This window comes from Malurus melanocephalus, unplaced genomic scaffold (genome assembly GCF_030028575.1).
Source record: "Malurus melanocephalus ecotype Western Australia unplaced genomic scaffold, MMel_1.1 scaffold_1105, whole genome shotgun sequence".
Lineage (NCBI taxonomy): Eukaryota > Metazoa > Chordata > Aves > Passeriformes > Maluridae > Malurus > Malurus melanocephalus.
Genome location: NW_026624337.1, coordinates 1 through 13,169, shown reverse-complemented (window position 1 = coordinate 13,169; position 13,169 = coordinate 1). Strand labels below are relative to the sequence as shown.

The following is a 13,169-nucleotide window of genomic DNA, read 5'->3' as shown; positions in this document are numbered from 1 at the left end:
AAAAAAAAAAACAGAAAACAGTTTCTAAACTCCTTAAATTCACTAAAAACTGTGAAAATTCCCGGCAGGATGTTTGAATATCAAACGCAGATTTTGGAAGCTTTAATGCCAAGAGTTAGTTCTGTGTGTTGGTTTGCTCATGTCTCCCCGTGTGTCTCTATCTGTGCGCTGGCCGCAGGACTGCGGAGCAGGAGGAGGAGGAGGAGGAGGAGGAAGAAGAAGAGGAGGAAGAGGAGGAGGAAGGGGGGGCCAGCGGGGTTCGGCTCTTGAGGCTGGCCAGGCTGGGCGAAGCCGAAGTGCCATCGCATTCCCGGGAGGATTTACTGCCCGACGTGCGGCGGGTGCAGCGCGACAACCGGTCCTGGGGGTCGGATTGGTCCTCGCACTCCGTCCGGGGGTCGTAGGAGAGCGGGAAGGTGCGGCGCTCCCAGGGCTGCACGGCCTGGGGAAGAGAATGGAGTCATGGAAAATCATGGAAAATCATGGAAAGGCTCTGCTGTCCTGGCTCCTCGCGTGGTTCTGGCAGCGGCAGCTCCTGGGTGCTGAGTCCCGGCCTTGGGAGCAGCGCTCGGGAAGCGCTGGCGGAGGTGGAGAGGACACAGCGGCTCCAAACGGAGCCAACTGCTGGAAATGCTGCCCACTGCCCTGCATTCCACCTGCCAACTGCTGGAAATGCTGCCCACTGCTCTGCATCCCACCTGCCCACTGCTGGAAATGCTGCCCACTGCCCTGCATCCCACCTGCCAACTGCTGGAAACACTCCCCACTACCTGTGTACCCACCTGGCAGCTGCTGTGAACTCTCCCCTGCCCATGTACCCACCTGGGTCAGCTGCTGGAAACACTGCCCACTGCCTGTGCACCCCACTGGCCAACTGCTGGAAACACTGCCCACTGCTCGTGTACCCCACCTGGCAGCTGCTGGAAATGCTGCCCACTGCCCTGCATTCCACCTGGCAGCTGCTGGAAACACTCCCCACTGCCCTGCATTCCACCTCGCCAACTGCTGGAAATGCTGCCCACGGCCTGTGTACCCCACCTGGCAGCTGCTGTGAACTCTTCTCTGCCCTGTAACCCACTGGCAGCTGCTGTAAATGCTGCCCAGTGCCCATGTACCCACCTGGTCAACTGCTGTGAACTCTCCCCTGCCCTGTACCCCACTGGCAGCTGCTGTGAACTCTCCCCTGCCCTGTACCCCACCTGGCCCGGCTCCAACAGCATTTCCCGTGTGCAGGTTCCGAGCTGCTCCCACCCCGGGGTCCCCTGCACCAACCCACCAGCACCAACCCACCAGCACCAACCCACCAGCACCAACCCACCTGCACCAACCCACCAGCACCAACCCACCAGCACCAACCCACCAGCACCAACCCACCTGCACCAACCCACCAGCACCAACCCACCTGCACCAACCCACCAGCACCAACCCACCAGCACCAACCCACCTGCTCGTCCAGGCCGGCCTCGGGCGTGGAGCAACGCGTGTCCTCGCTGGACAGGAGCCGCAGGGAGTCCCGGGACAGGGAGGTCAGGGGGGCACAAAGCAGTTCAGGGCTGATGGGGCTGCGTGGTGAGTGAGTGTGGGACAGCTCCAAGTGGGAGTGGTAGTTGCCCACCTCAGGGGATGCTGGCTGGGGAGTTGAGGGGTTCCCCAGCTGYGGGGTTGTCCGGCCGTCTGTCGATCTGTAGGACCTGAGACAGGAGAAGGTTTGAGAGCCAAGCCATGTTTCCCCACTGCTGCCTGATCCCACMCCCAGGATCCCTTTGCCCTGATGGGAACATGAGCAGGGAATGCCACAGCCCACAGACAAAACCCATCCAGGTTCATCTCTGTCCCATTTCCACGGTCTGGATGCATCACCAGCGCTGTTCTCCAGAGCTTCCCTGTCCCACACATCCCCTACACTCCCCAGACTGCACAAAAACCATGATGAGAAACTCCCTATGAAATCAAGGCACTTCAAGATGTTTCCCCCTCMTCAAACCCCCAGCAGCAGCTCAGGGACTGAGCACAAGGCATCAGCAACGCTGGAAATGCAGCGATTTCAGCAGCTGGGAGCAGAAGGAGCACAATGAAATCCCAAGATTTCAGATTTCAACTAAGAATTAAGATAGTCTAAGCCCTGACAGAGARTCCAGATAAAATCCCACAGGCTACAAGCAGAGAAGCATCACTGAATTCCCAATCCATGTGCAACTCTCCAAGATGACCAACAACAACTTCGGATGTAAGAAATGGGCTAAAGAAACAGCAAAACATCCCACTCTCCAGAAGCACTGGGAATTGGCAGCTGCAGAGGAAACAGGGCAGCAGCAGCAGCAGCACGAGTGGGGTTTGACAAAGGCAGAAGCTCCTGCAGGAACCCCCGCAAATGTAGACACCAAAACCAAAACAGTGTCAGGGGCAGTGACAGAGCTGTGGCTCAGCAGCGTCTCCACCCCGGTACAAAGTGACTCYAGGCAACCAAACCCTCAGCAATGGAACAGAGGAGAGAGAGCAAATCTCTTCTTGTGCAGGTTGATGAGGAGATCAACAGCTGGAAACAGTGGGAGGTTTTAGACACCCACTCACAAAGACACGGCAGAAAGGGAATTGAGTGTGCAGTGACTGCCCCTGAGCCTGAAGGAACGATGCCATCGCAGCCTCTGTGCCCTCCCCTGGACTCCTGGGCTGCCACAGCAGCTCACACATCTCTGCAGCAGTAGAAGTGCTTGAAAAAGCAGATGGTGAAAGAGTTCTGCAGCCAAACTGGGCTTTAGCTTCACCCCCACCTAAGCAAGACTGTGCCCCATTCCAAGCTGGATGGAGCCAAACTCTCCAGCACCAGCACCAGCTTTCAGCCGTTTTTATGCCCTGCCCCTGCTGCCAGGAGCAYCCCAGCACTGGGAGCAGTGTTCCCAGTGTTCCCTGGGCAGGGCTGTACCTGCTGCCCCGGCGCTGCGGGGGGACACTCGTGCTCCAGAGCCACCGCGCCCGCTCCATCTCCTCACACTTCCCGTGCCGAGCGGCGAACGCTGAGTCTGACAGGTCCTCAATCTGGCAAGGGAAGGGCACAGGGCTTGGTCAGAGCTCTCTTCTATTAAACCATTCATCTATTAAACTATTTCTTCTATTAAACCATTTCTTCCACTAAACCATTTCTTCTATTTAACCATTTCTTCTATTAAACCATTTCTTGCACTAAACCATTTCTTCTATTTAACCATTTCTTCTATTAAACCATTTCTTGCACTAAACCATTTCTTCTATTTAACCATCTCTTCTATTTAACCATTTCTTCTATTAAACCATTTATCTATTAAACCATTTCTTCTATCAAACCATTGCTTCTATTAAACCGTTTCTTCTATTAAACCATTTCTTCAATTAAACCATTTCTGTACAGTACTGCCAGCGTCAGTTATAGTTTATCATTAGTTTAATGTTTATCATTGAATTGTAGAATGTCCTGAGCTGGAAGGGACCCACAGGGATCCAATCTGACTCCTGGCYCTGCACAGGCACCTCARCAGTCCCATCCTGTGCCYAGGATTGTTGTCCAAATGCTCCTGGAGCTCTGGCAGCCCTTCTGCCAGAAGGAACTAACACCAGCTGCTTCCCTGCCTCTGCTCCCTCCACAGACACCCTTCAGTCACCACCAGCCCCATCCCACACCAACTGAGAAATAAAACCCTTCTTACCTCCTCRTTGTCCTCCTCAGGGTTGGCTTTCAGAGCACTGATATCAACTTCACGCCAGCTGCAACACAACCACCACGGGCATCATTCAGGGCACAGCCAGAACCAGCTGCACATCCCCCTCACTAACATTGGCTTTTGGGGAAGGAAAATTCCACCTTGCCATGAGGAGCACCACACTCGGGCTCAGTTTAAAGGACCAGACCCCCTCAGTGGTCTGGTAAAATAGCTGAGGATTCCCAAGGGCAGAGGATGCAGWGCAGAGGCTGCAGCATTTCCTCCTGTTCCTCCCTCAGGTTCCATCCAGCCCTGCCCTGCCCTGCTCTAAAATGGGCCTGGGTAGGGGATGGAGGATCAGGAGGAAGACAGAGAGAAGCTGGGAAGAGGCAGAACTGCAAGATTAACCCAGCCCAGGCACTGCAGAGCTGTGAAAACAACGGGACCCTCAGCTCAGTCACAGGACACAGAGACAGCCAGGCCTGACCTTAAAAYGAGCATTTAATGCCCAAAGGAGCCTCAGAGGAAATACTCCCTAACTCAGCCAGTCCCCACAAATGCTACCATYAATTATCCCAACTCTGCCTCGTTGCCAAGGAGGAGGCAGAGCAGCTCCCTCCCCTCTGGGGCAGTACCTGGGGGTGAGGATCTCCTTGTACTGCAGCTTCTCCACGCGCGTCGTGGCCGCCACCGACATGGGGATGACGATGTTGTTGATGTCAAAGGAGCTCTCGCCCCTCCTCCTCCTCGGCTGCTGCAATGAGAAGAGCCACGTTGAGAAAGGGATGTGGAGTTTGGCAGCTTGGAAAGTCACTGGTGGAAGTCATTGATGGAGAAAGGACAAAACGGCCTTGGTTTGACCTAGAGACACTTCAGAACCAACATTGATTTGCATCAGACTGGAACTGCCCTACTGCTCACTCTTCCCAACCCAAAATCTARTGCTCCAGCAGCAAGGAAACCCAAATCCCAAGGTGTGGCTGCCCAGATTGACCCTTTAGTTGGGGAGCACACACACAGACCCGTGACTGCCTGGGATGCTTGAACACAGGAGCTCCAGCCCTGAGCCCAGAGCGTGGAGCCCAGGGCCTGGAATCCTCTTCATCTTGCATTTCTGACAAGCKTGTGAAAACACAGCAGGAAAAGCAGCAAGAGAAAACCACTGTGGGTTTGTGGAGCCAAGGAAAGGCCTCCTCGAGGTGCCAGAGCTGCTGAGATGAGCTSTCCTCTCCCCCAAAACCCCAAGCACACTCAAGCTGAACCACCACTGGGTTCTTCTGACACCCTGATGTCACAGCTGGKGATGGAACAACTGAATTCTGCAGTGAAGGAGCCCAATGGGGACCTGAAACCTCACAATGACAAACTTGGAGTGCTGCTCAAAGTCCCAGAGCCACACCCAGCTCAGACCTTGGGCCCAAATGACCACATGGGGTGGCGAGTGAGAAGCCAAATTCTTCACTGGGACATTTTGAGCTCAGCAGAGTTCAGTCCTTCACCAAAGGGGCTGGGAGGATGCTGTGCCTGGTGGAGGAGCTGTGCCATCCTCTGTCCCAGGGAGGGAGTTTGGGCTCTGCTCACTCACACAGCTCATAAAGGTCCCCAATCCTGCCATCCTCAGGCATTCTGGGACTCTGTCACAGAAGGTGCTCTGAGTTCAGTGACTGCTGSAGCTCGTGTGCAGGTGGAAGATCTYCAYCASCACCACTGGCCCCATGATCCCAAGCCCATTCACAGCCTGGGGCCATCGAGGCCACAAGAGAGAGCTGTGCCAGGGGAAGCAGCACTGCTGGTGCTCAGCTCCTCTCCTGGCACACCCACACCGCTTCAGAACCCAAAATTGGGGTGTGGAGAAAAGCTAAAGGACCCTGGGAATGTCCACCAGCAGTTGCTGAGCTGATGGTGAACCTGGAAATTCAGCTTCCAACATGTCCAACACGCACCCAGCAACCCCAGATGGGTCCAGCGTGGCAAGAGAACCACTGAGCATTCCCCCAGCCCAAAACCTGCCCAAAAKCTGATCCCCCATGATGGAGCTGAGCCCAGAACCCCTCCAGAAGGTCACGGATACTCACAGCACTGCCAGAGGTGCCCTGGGACGCGGAGCTGGTGGGAGTGGAGCCCTCGGAGGAGGTGGAGAGCTGCCGAGCTATGGGGCTGTGAGGGGTGGGGGTCACAGCTGCTGACAGGTAGCTCGGGCCACCGACRTCCGTGTGATGCTTCAACACTGCAYGGGGAGGGYGGGAGAAAAGGAACAGTGACATCAGCAAAGAGACCCGACCCAAACGAGGGGGCGGCGGCGGCGGAGGAGAGGAAAGGGCCATGTGCACCAGAAATGGCCGGTGCTGAGGAGAACTGTGCAGGAAAGAAAAGCACCTTCGAGGGGGCTGCCCTGGGGAAGAAGCAGTTTAGAGCACACGAGGCATGGCTGCGGTGGCGACTCGGCCCGAAGCAGTGCGTGCCCCCGTGTCTGGGGTGGAGAGGCTGGGGATGCAGCGAAGCCCAAGCTCCCCCCGAGACACCTGCCCCTGGGGGCCTACCTTCACTCCTCTCAGATGAGCAGTCTCGCAATCGCTTTTTGTCAAAGGCAGGAGGCTGGGCAGAGCGCTCTGGCGCTCTCTCGGCCTTGGACACGGCCGAAAAATCGTCTAAAGGCGGCCTGTGTGCCTTGTCTGCTTGGGCTTTTTGATGTGAGCGCTCTGAGGAGGGGAACAGAGAAAGAGCTATGAAATGCCTGTTTTCACCTCTCTTTCTGCTGGCACAGGAAGGTTGGGTGGAGTTTTCCAGCTCCACAAACTCTCCCCAGTGTGGGGGTACTGGGGAGGCGTGCTCAGAGCTGTGGGCATTGCTGATACCGAGCGTGAGAAGATCCCTACCAACCTAAACTACACCTGCACACACCTCACCTGCACCCTGCCATAGCCCTGCCTCACCCTGGGGAGTGGGACATGAAGATCATCATCATCATCATCACCATGAGGTGGGCAGGGGCAGCACTTACTGGCTGCAGTGAAGAAGGAGTTGACCAGCTTGTGGCGGTCCTTGCGCGCGGGGTCAGCCAGGCTGGGGGGCACGGGGGCTCTGTGCTTCAGCGACAGCTTTTTGGGAGGTTTAGTTTTCTCGTAGGGTTTGTTCTGCCACTGGGATTTCAGCATGCTCTGGAAGTGCAGGCTCGTCGGCACATCTGCAGGGGGACAGGGAACACGGGATTTAAATTAATCATGCAACACAGAGCTGGGCTTCCATCCGCTGGAGCGGTCAGACTCTGGGAAAATGGCCTCTGCTCTCAGCTCATCTTTGGCTTTCCCCTCCCAGTTCACATCCCACACCATCTGTGGAAGGAGGGGACACGTTGGAGGGAGGGGGAGAACGCCAGGATGAAATGTTGTCAGCAGAAAATGAGTTCTTTGCTGTTTTGGCACTGCCCTGCTGGCAGCAGAGTCCGCGCAGCAAGTGACACCATCCCTCCTCCTCCTCCTGCTCCTCGGGAAGCAGTGCAGGGCTCCCAGGGACCGGCAGATGGCAACCACAGTGAGCCCAGAGCTCATCCTCCCTCCAAGGTTATTACATCATCCAAAAATTCCCAGCGAGAAATCAAACCAACCAGAAAAAAAAAACCCCAAAAAAACACAAAAAAACCACCACGCTGCCCTGAAAGGAAGGGGACAAAGTGCTGGCAGAGCATAAGTGCAGGGGTTAAAGGCCTTGCTGGCTGTGTCCTGCTTGCCAGGGGAATAAGTGAATAAATGATCTTTTCCTCCTGCATTGCCTGGCAGTTTTGCCCTTGGCAAACTGCTCCGGAGATCCCGGCTGGCACCAGAGAGCCCGGAGAGATGGGCTCAAAGTGAAAGTCAGCACATGCTCACAGCTCCAGCCCAGGAACCCTCCATGAACCCCTGCACATCCCCCAGCCCCAGCAGCATCCTGCATTAATGCAGGGAGACACCTCAGTGCAACAGGCACAGCACTTTCCCCGCCTGAACAGATTTTTTTTTGGGACAGAAATCATCCCCATCCCAAAAATCAACCCTTGTGAACTGCACTAAGCATTAGTGAATAAGTAAGTTCATCAATAGGGGAAAACAGGTATTTCTGTACAGGTGCTTCAAGCTTTACATCAGTCAGTTTTAAACCCCAAGTTTTTTAATCTCATGCAGCCAGAACAGATTTTTGACCCTAAAATCTGAGCTGGCCGCAGGGGGCCCTAAAAATGAGAATATGGGATAATTTGCTTGGTGGCTCTGCTGCAGCAGCACCCAACAGGTTGTGTCCTCACTTCCCACGATATTTGAGTCAGCACTACAGACACAAAGGTGATCATGATGATCAGAGGTGCTGTGAAATCAGGAAAGAAATTCCTGTTTTGGGAGTTGGTGAAGTTCCTTGAGCACTCCTGATCAGAGCTGTGTCTTTGGGAGGGGAGGGATCGAGCTAAAAATAGCACCAATTTACTATTTTAGTCTGGTTTAAATATAGTGCTAATGAAAGAGGCCACATTAATTGCTCCCAGACACTCCCTGCATTTCCTACTGTCATGTGGAGTTCGTGAAAAGCTGGAATTGAAACCCAAGCACACACTTTAGTCCAGGGACTTATCCTGGCCCAACCACCTGACACCCCCATGGGAAGCAGTGCCACACACAAGGCTTGGTCAGGAGGTTCAAGGAAACTCTGGAAACTGCTTTTCCCTTGGGAGAAGACCCTTCACACAGAATTTGTGAATACCCCACAGTCAGGGTCAGTTAATTATTCCTCTTAATGATGATTAACCCTGAAGCTGTAACACAGGAAATTGAGTGTCCTGATGGGAACATCCTTTCTTGCTGTGCCTACCCAACCATGGAAGATCATTTACAATTCCTCACAGGGTCAAAAGGATTTCCTGTGACAAACCAATTCACAAATCATTCCATACAGATGGACAAACTCGTGGAGGCAAGTATTTGTCAAGTGGTTTAGAGCCCTAAAGACCCCAGAGTGAGCTCTCAGGAAGGACTCCATGGTTTCACCACCACAAGTGAGGCTCCAGGTTGAGATTCCCAAAATGCAGCAGGTGTAACACTGCCCCAGACTTTCCTGAGGCTCTGAGGTAAAAAAACACCTGCAGATGAACAGATTTGGCTGCACCCAAGCAGATCTGCACCTCCCTGGAAGCCCAGAACACCCCGAGCATCCCCTTTAACCCAACCAAAGCCGTGGGGGCTGCGCTCACCATCTGGGAATGACAGGACAGGATGGATGCAGGAATCCAGCTGCGCCAGGCGCTCCAGCAAAGGGGCATCGTACTGGATCTCCAGGCTGCTGGGGCTGCGGGTGCCACACAGGGCACACGAGGGGTTCACGTCGCAGCTGCAGCGTGCCAGGCTGCTCCGGTGGGCCTGCACAGGGGAGGGACAAACACAGGGGACACGGGGTCAAAGTCATGCCAGGACCCTCCCTGGGACACCTTGTGAAAAGCATTCTGAAGGTGGTTACAGCTTTTTAATATTCCTTGTATATCGATATATAAATACATATTCTATAGGAATATATATATAAAAAATAACATATGCTATATAACATATAACATAACATATAAAATATAACATATAACATATCATATATAATGTATAATGTGTAACATAATATGTATAATGTGTAACATAATATATATAATGTATAATATACATTATACATATAATATAGAATATATAATATAAATATAGAATATATAACATATAAAACATATAATATATAATATATAATAAATATATAATATATAACATATCGTATATAATATATCATATAAGATATAGGACATAGAATATATAATATATAACACATAATATACAATACAGGATATATGATATATAATATATAACATATATATTATACATTATATACATTACATATTATACATTATATACCATATACATAATACATATTAAATATATAAAACCACACCAATATATGTTATAGTTACATTTCATTAATGAATTTGTATTAAAAAGTCGTTTTATTTCTAGATACTATATTGAATAGTTGTTACGTGATTTTTATAAACACTGTTGTAAGACTGTAATTATTATGTAGAATATATATAGTATATTCAATAATAAATACTATATAATAAAATAAATAATAAATACTATACAATAACAAATAATAAATACTATATATAATTAGAATGTGTGTATATATATTTATGTGCACACACCCCTTTTTTCCGCATACCTTGCACAGAACCTGTTAATTTAGTCTGGCCTCACAAGAGGATGCTTTCACTTTGCATAAACACAACTGAAAACTACAGCTTACCAGCACAGACAGTTTAACAGCTGCTAAATTTGACTAAAAGTGTTTAATTTTATCTAGGTTGAAACCTCATTTATAAAAACCATGAAGCAGCACAATTCCTCTGTCAGAGGAGGGGAAAAAGAGCTGTTTTTAGTTCTGATGGGTCAGAGCTGACACTTCCAGGGACATCTACAGAGTGACAAAGGTGTTTCTCAACGTTGTTCCTTAATCCAGGACAGAGACTCAAATTACAGATTTATAGACTTGAGACAGACTTCATTTGTGTGAAACCACTGCAAGCAGACACACAACTGGATGTGAATCCCACACAGAGAAAACAAGCTCTGATTCCCCACCAAAATGGAAGAATGGATCAAAGTGGATCAGAATTATTTAAATCATTTCCATGAATGAACTGAAGGATGAGAGAAAAATATCCAGAGAGAATATCCAGAGAGAATAACACAACTTTGGGAAGGGCTGTCTGAAGGAAAGAGCTGGAAACCCACTCCTGGTTACAAGATAAGAGAAATGATCTAAAATAAATCCAGTGTAGTTCACTGAGGGTAAAAGCAAGAAGCAAACTCAGTGCCCAGAGATGAGGAGGAAGAAGTAGCAGAGCAGTTACTTTGCTACTTCTGGAAGTTCTGCCCAGAGGATGTGGAGGCTGTGATGGATCCAAAAATGAGCATGAATCAGCAGTGCTGAGCCACTGCTGGGAATTAATTAATTAATAAAATATAACAAAAATTAAGCCCACAGGGCTTTCTAATCAGAATGGTTGTGCAAGGAAAAGGCAAACCTGCCACTCTACCAACATGTGAGCTGGAGGGCTGCCCCCAGCTTTGGGCACAAATTTCCATAAATGCATGCACCAAATTGTGAGGAAAACAATAAAAACATTCCAAGATCAAAACCCCCATGTTGTATGGGCAATGTGTGTGCAAAGCTCAATCCACAGCACTTTGTGCTGGGCAGGAGAGTGTGGGCAACTGGAAATGGTATTTCTGGAGCAGGACTTGGCCATGACTCAGCTGTCTCTGGAATGACTGGAGGAGCACACAGAAATCCCCTGCTCTCTGGCACTTCTTCCATCCCTGGAACTGCTCTTCTAAACCATCTCTGATTACCAAATGTATTCGATGACAACAACAGAGATCTAACACAGAATTAACAGCCAATTCTTCAAGCACAAGGCAGTGTCAACCATGAGAAAGTTCAACTTTGAAATCGCTGAAGATCTCACAAGTAATCACTGCAGAGCTCTCCCAGAAATATCCCAGATAAAAACTGCAGATAAGTGACCAGTTAAAGCTGAGTCAGCTCTGCAAGAATCTGTTTTGCTCAGAAAAAAATGCTGCTTTTGGAGCTTCTCTTTAAAACACAGTGAAAACCCCAACCCTTGTGGGAAAGTTTGACTTGAAACACTTTGTCTCCAAGGTAAGTGAATTTTTGCTATTATGGTTCTGCATGCACAAATAAAGGTCCTTATTTCCTCCATTTCTCACTATTTTCCCTCCAACTGACAGTTTATGGTATTCCTAAGAGAAAATAAAAAGAATGAAACACGGCCCTTCCTCATACAGGCAATAAAACTGTTATTTCCATTGAATGAATTCTGCATAAGGGAGAGGAGTATAAAAAACAACAATAAAGAAAAGAAAACAGGAAGAGACAGGGGCATTCATCCCACGTATGCCTGGGCAGACAACTGTGGTTTTCCCCTGAGCAGCAGCAGAGTTCCTGGGGCTTTGCTAATTCCTGTGTCAGAGTTAAGGTTTCCTGATATTTGACTTCTCAGGGCTTCTTTCTCCATCTCCAACTGTGCCACACTGACCTACCCAGCCCTGAGTTCACCTCAGGCTTGTTGGTTTAAAAAATGAAAACTCAGAGTTCAGCATCTTTCCAGTGACAGCTCAGAAAAATCTTCCAACACATTACAACCTTCTCCTTTATTTTTCCAATGTCCTCTGAAGCCTTGCTGTCCTGCTCTTCCTTCCTGTTGGTTGTTTGTTTTTTTCCTCATCTTTACAAGGAAATAAAGAGAAAAACAACCCCAACTCACCTTTTTGGAGAGGGGCATGATGGTGCTGGGTCGAACGAGGCGCCGCTTCTTGCAGCTCAGGACGGGGCGGGTGCGAGCGGCCACACACGTCCCGTCCGAGGGGGCCAGCGACAGGCGCTGCTTTTTCTGCAGCAGCTCCTCAGCTTCCTGACCATCTCCCTGAGCGTGTTCTGCCAGGCCAGGCTGAAGACTGTCCCAAGAAGAGAGGAGGAGAAGAAAATCCTTGTTATTAATATGGCAGTACTGGCAGGTTCATGGTTCACACCTGAGCAAACAGTCCAAGCTGACTTCAAAGCTCTGCAGTTCATGAGACAACGGGTTTTATTAAACCAACTCTATTTTGTGTTTTACTTCAGTCACCTTCCACTCTCCCACCACTAAACCTTTGACAAATACCTTTGGAAGCTCTGAACAAAAAAACAGCATTGAAAAGCCCATCACAGAGAAAAAGCAACTCTAGACTTGAACAGCTTTAACCCTAGAATTGGCAGAATCAGAGTTTGGGCAGTCTTAAGACAAGAGGTTTTCGTGAGTCTAAATGCCAGAGAACATATAATTTTATAGGAAAAACATTTAACCCTGATTGAAACTTGGTTCTGATGAATATTTGAGATCTCTAGCCGTAGCAGTGACCCCAGAAAGGTGCAGGGTTAACATCAAGCTCTGGGTCTCAGCACAAAGGAGGTGGCAGCCCTGGCATCAATGCCCCGTGCCCCGAGCAGATCTCAGCGCAGCAGCGCCGCATCTACAGAACCTTTTCATGTCTCTTCCACAAGTGTTTCATTTCTAAAAATGCAAAACATGAAAGCCCCGTGGTCTAAGGCTGTGCAGTTCAAAGGCTACAGGGATACAAAGGGTTCTGTTAGAGCCTGCAGTGCTCCAGCTGCAGCCATGGGTTCCTTGATCTGATCTCCCTGTGCCTGCTCACACTACAGCGGTGCAGGATCCCTCCCTCCCTCCCTCCCTCCTTCCCTTTTCCCCTCTCTTTTTCTCTGCCTCCTCAAGGCACTGAGCAAGTGCAATGTTTTTTCAAGGGTTTTCAAGTGGTTCAACCCTGTAGCATTGGGGAATGTCTGTCTTTCACTTGTTTTCATTTAACCACTTCAAGACTTTCTCAACAGAAAAAGCAGCTGGAGAAATAAAGAATAAATTTA

At 49.9% G+C, this 13,169-nt stretch overlaps 1 protein-coding gene across 1 annotated transcript; it reads right to left on the bottom strand.

The window, feature by feature from the left end:
• Positions 1 to 17: 17 nt before the first annotated feature.
• On the bottom strand, positions 18 to 12,205 carry KANSL1 (KAT8 regulatory NSL complex subunit 1; the record flags this gene model as incomplete). The annotated part of the gene is made up of 10 exons (XM_057386970.1): positions 18 to 442; positions 1,445 to 1,691; positions 2,924 to 3,036; positions 3,681 to 3,738; positions 4,310 to 4,428; positions 5,750 to 5,901; positions 6,215 to 6,373; positions 6,676 to 6,858; positions 8,887 to 9,052; positions 12,016 to 12,205. Coding segments are annotated over 10 exons (1,672 nt in total), but the record flags the coding sequence as incomplete, so codon positions are not given.
• Between the last annotated feature and the right edge of the window lie 964 nt (positions 12,206 to 13,169).